The following is a 3,084-nucleotide window of genomic DNA, read 5'->3' on the forward strand; positions in this document are numbered from 1 at the left end:
ATGATACTATTTACAGAATTGAAGATAATAATTTTTTAAAACCAATATCTGAAGATAGAAAATTTAGATTTATTAAATTAAAGAATAATATTGAATGTTTTTTAATTTCAGATAGTCAATCTCAAGAATCAGCTGCAGCTTTAAGTGTTGGGATAGGAAGTTCTATGGACCCAAAATCAATACCTGGTTTAGCTCACTTTTTAGAACATATATTATTTCTTGGAACAGATAAATTCCCAGATGAAAATCAATATTTTCGTTATTTAGTTGAACATGGAGGATATTCAAATGCTGAAACATATGATGATCAAGCAATATATTATTTTTCTGTAGAGCCTACATATTTAGAGGGTGCATTAGAACGTTTTAGTGAATTTTTTAAATCACCTAGATTTAATGAATCATGTTTAGATAGAGAATTAAATGCAATTGATAATGAATTTAAATTAAGACTTAATTCAGATATATGGCGTATAGAACAAGTTCAAAGGTATTTATCAAATTCAACTCATGTTTATAATAAATTTATTGTTGGTAATAAGGAAACTTTAGAAATAAATCCAAAATTAATGGGAATTAATGTACGTGATGAATTAATAAGATTTTATACAAATTATTATAGTTCTAATATAATGAAGCTTGCAATTATTGGAAATGAATCTTTATCTAAACTTGAAGATATTGTAATAAAATACTTTTCAGATATTAAAGATAAGAATATAAAATTTATAAATATAAATGAAACAAATCCATTAAATACATTAATTGGTTATTTATTAAGAATAAAATCTATTAATAATCAAACTACATTATCAATAATATTTCCAATAACTTATCAAATACCTTTAAATGAATATGATCCATCTCATTATATATCTGAGATGTTAAATAGTAAAACAGAAGATAGTTTATTTGAATATTTGAAATCAAAAAGATGGATTAATAAATTAATTGTTAATTGTTCATCTTATAAATCTGGTTTTTCATATCTTTCAATTGATACTAATTTAACGAATGAGAGTAAAGATAATTTAATTCCAATTATTAATGCAATATTTTATACTGTAAAATTATTAAAAGAATCAAGATTAGATATTAATTTCTTTAAACAATTACAACAAATTACAGATATTGATTTTAAATATTCATCACAAAAATCTACTATATCATTAATTCATGATATAGTATATTATTCACAATATTATCAATGTAAACCTGAAGAGATACTTAAAGTTAACTATTTATTAAAAGAAATGAAGATTAATTATATAAAAGAGATTTTGGACTTATTAGAACCAAATAATATGTTTATTATTTTAAGCCAACCCAATTTTGATTCTTTGAAATATAATCAAATATTTAATAATGAAGTTATATTAAATAATACAAAATATAATGAAGGAATTAATGAAGAACAATATGAAGTATTTTTAAAAGAGAAATATTTTGGGACTGAATATAATTTACAAGAGATACCTAAATATTTTATTAATAAATTACATCATATTAATTCATCTGTAATATTAGATGGAATGGATATAAAATTACCATCTGATAATAAATATATACCAACAGATTTTACTATATATTATCCAATCATAAAACAACAGAAATATCCTATGAATTTATTTAATTCACTTCAAGAATTTGTCAAATATAATAGAATTAAAATATTTAATAGTCAACACGAATATAATGATTTAGATGTAACAGATAAAGTACCAGATATATTAAAATCTATATATTATATTCCAGTTCATAATATTCCTATCCCAAAAAGTTTAATAAATATAAGGTTAATATTTCCTAATATTAATAATATTAAAGATATCATTTCAGATGTTCCATATGAATTTATAAATAATCTATCAGAATATAAAATTGTAATTTTAACTCAATTACTTTCATTATCATTAGAATATTCATTAAATATATTGTTAAATTCTTCTAAAGGGATTTCGGAAACTATTGAAAGTTTTAATAGTTTATTTTCATATAATTATAATGGAACACCATATGGTATGGAAATAAATATTTGTGGATTTTCTAATGAAGTTCCCCCAAAATTATACAAATTTGCTTATTATTTAAATTATCCCAGTAAATTTATTAATAGATGTTTTAATCAATCATATAGTCATCTAATCAAATCATTAAATGATGAAATTCTACGCCTTGAACCATATCAACAATCTTTAACATTTGCTTTTGAAATATTTACTAAGGAATATATTACACCAAATAAATTATTAGAAGAATTGAATAATGTAAAATATCAAGATATTATACATTTCTCAAAGATTATTTCTAATTATAGTAAACTCGAAGGTATTATTATAGGTAATTATACTCCAAGATATTCTATAACTATAATTAAGAAATTCCTTGAGATAATTGGAAATATAGATGAATCAAATCAAATTCCAGATATGAACTTTATATCTGATATTAATTTGTTAAAATATAGGGAAAAACAAAATTTAGATGAATTATCTAATAATACATTATTAAATAAAAGTGGTCAAATCAAAGAAAATATGAATACAAACCAAATAACAAATATATCTGCAAATATACATATGGAGAACCATTTATTAAATTATAATCTATTAAATAATACAAATGTTAAGGATATATTCATTTCAACTAAAATTTCAAACAGCAAATTACCAAATTTTGTAAATATGTATGAAATGTTAGATATATATTCATTATCAGGGGAATATAAAGATTCCTATTATTTTAATAAATGTACTAATCCGGAAGATGTTAATAGTGCCGTAACATTAATATTACCTATTCCCGAATATACAGAAATAAATAAATCATTATTAGATTTAGTTCATATCTTATTTAATGAAAAATTTTTCAGTGATTTACGTACAAAACAACAATTAGGTTATATTGTTAATTCTAGTCCTGGTGAATTTGGAAATATTATATTATACTATTTATTTACTATCCAGTCATCTCAATATGATGTAAAGTATATTACAGAGAGAATTCTTGATTTTTATGAAAATAAATTTAATATTCATAATATTGATATAGAATCTTTCGAATTGGCTAGAAAGTCAATTATAT

At 21.1% G+C, this 3,084-nt stretch overlaps 1 protein-coding gene across 1 annotated transcript, besides 7 other annotated features; it reads left to right on the forward strand.

The window, feature by feature from the left end:
* CMU_011940 (insulinase, putative) lies at nt 1-3,084 on the forward strand (the record flags this gene model as incomplete). Its single annotated transcript, XM_002142925.1, has 1 exon — nt 1-3,084. A coding segment is annotated over one exon (3,084 nt), but the record flags the coding sequence as incomplete, so codon positions are not given.
* Nucleotides 59-108: a sequence feature (AT_rich).
* Nucleotides 717-740: a sequence feature (AT_rich).
* Nucleotides 1,344-1,397: a sequence feature (AT_rich).
* Nucleotides 1,478-1,499: a sequence feature (AT_rich).
* Nucleotides 1,653-1,680: a sequence feature (AT_rich).
* Nucleotides 2,590-2,619: a sequence feature (AT_rich).
* Nucleotides 3,010-3,044: a sequence feature (AT_rich).

Source organism: Cryptosporidium muris, genomic scaffold, assembly GCF_000006515.1.
Source record: "Cryptosporidium muris RN66 scf_1106632353997 genomic scaffold, whole genome shotgun sequence".
In the NCBI taxonomy this organism is placed as follows: domain Eukaryota; phylum Apicomplexa; class Conoidasida; order Eucoccidiorida; family Cryptosporidiidae; genus Cryptosporidium; species Cryptosporidium muris.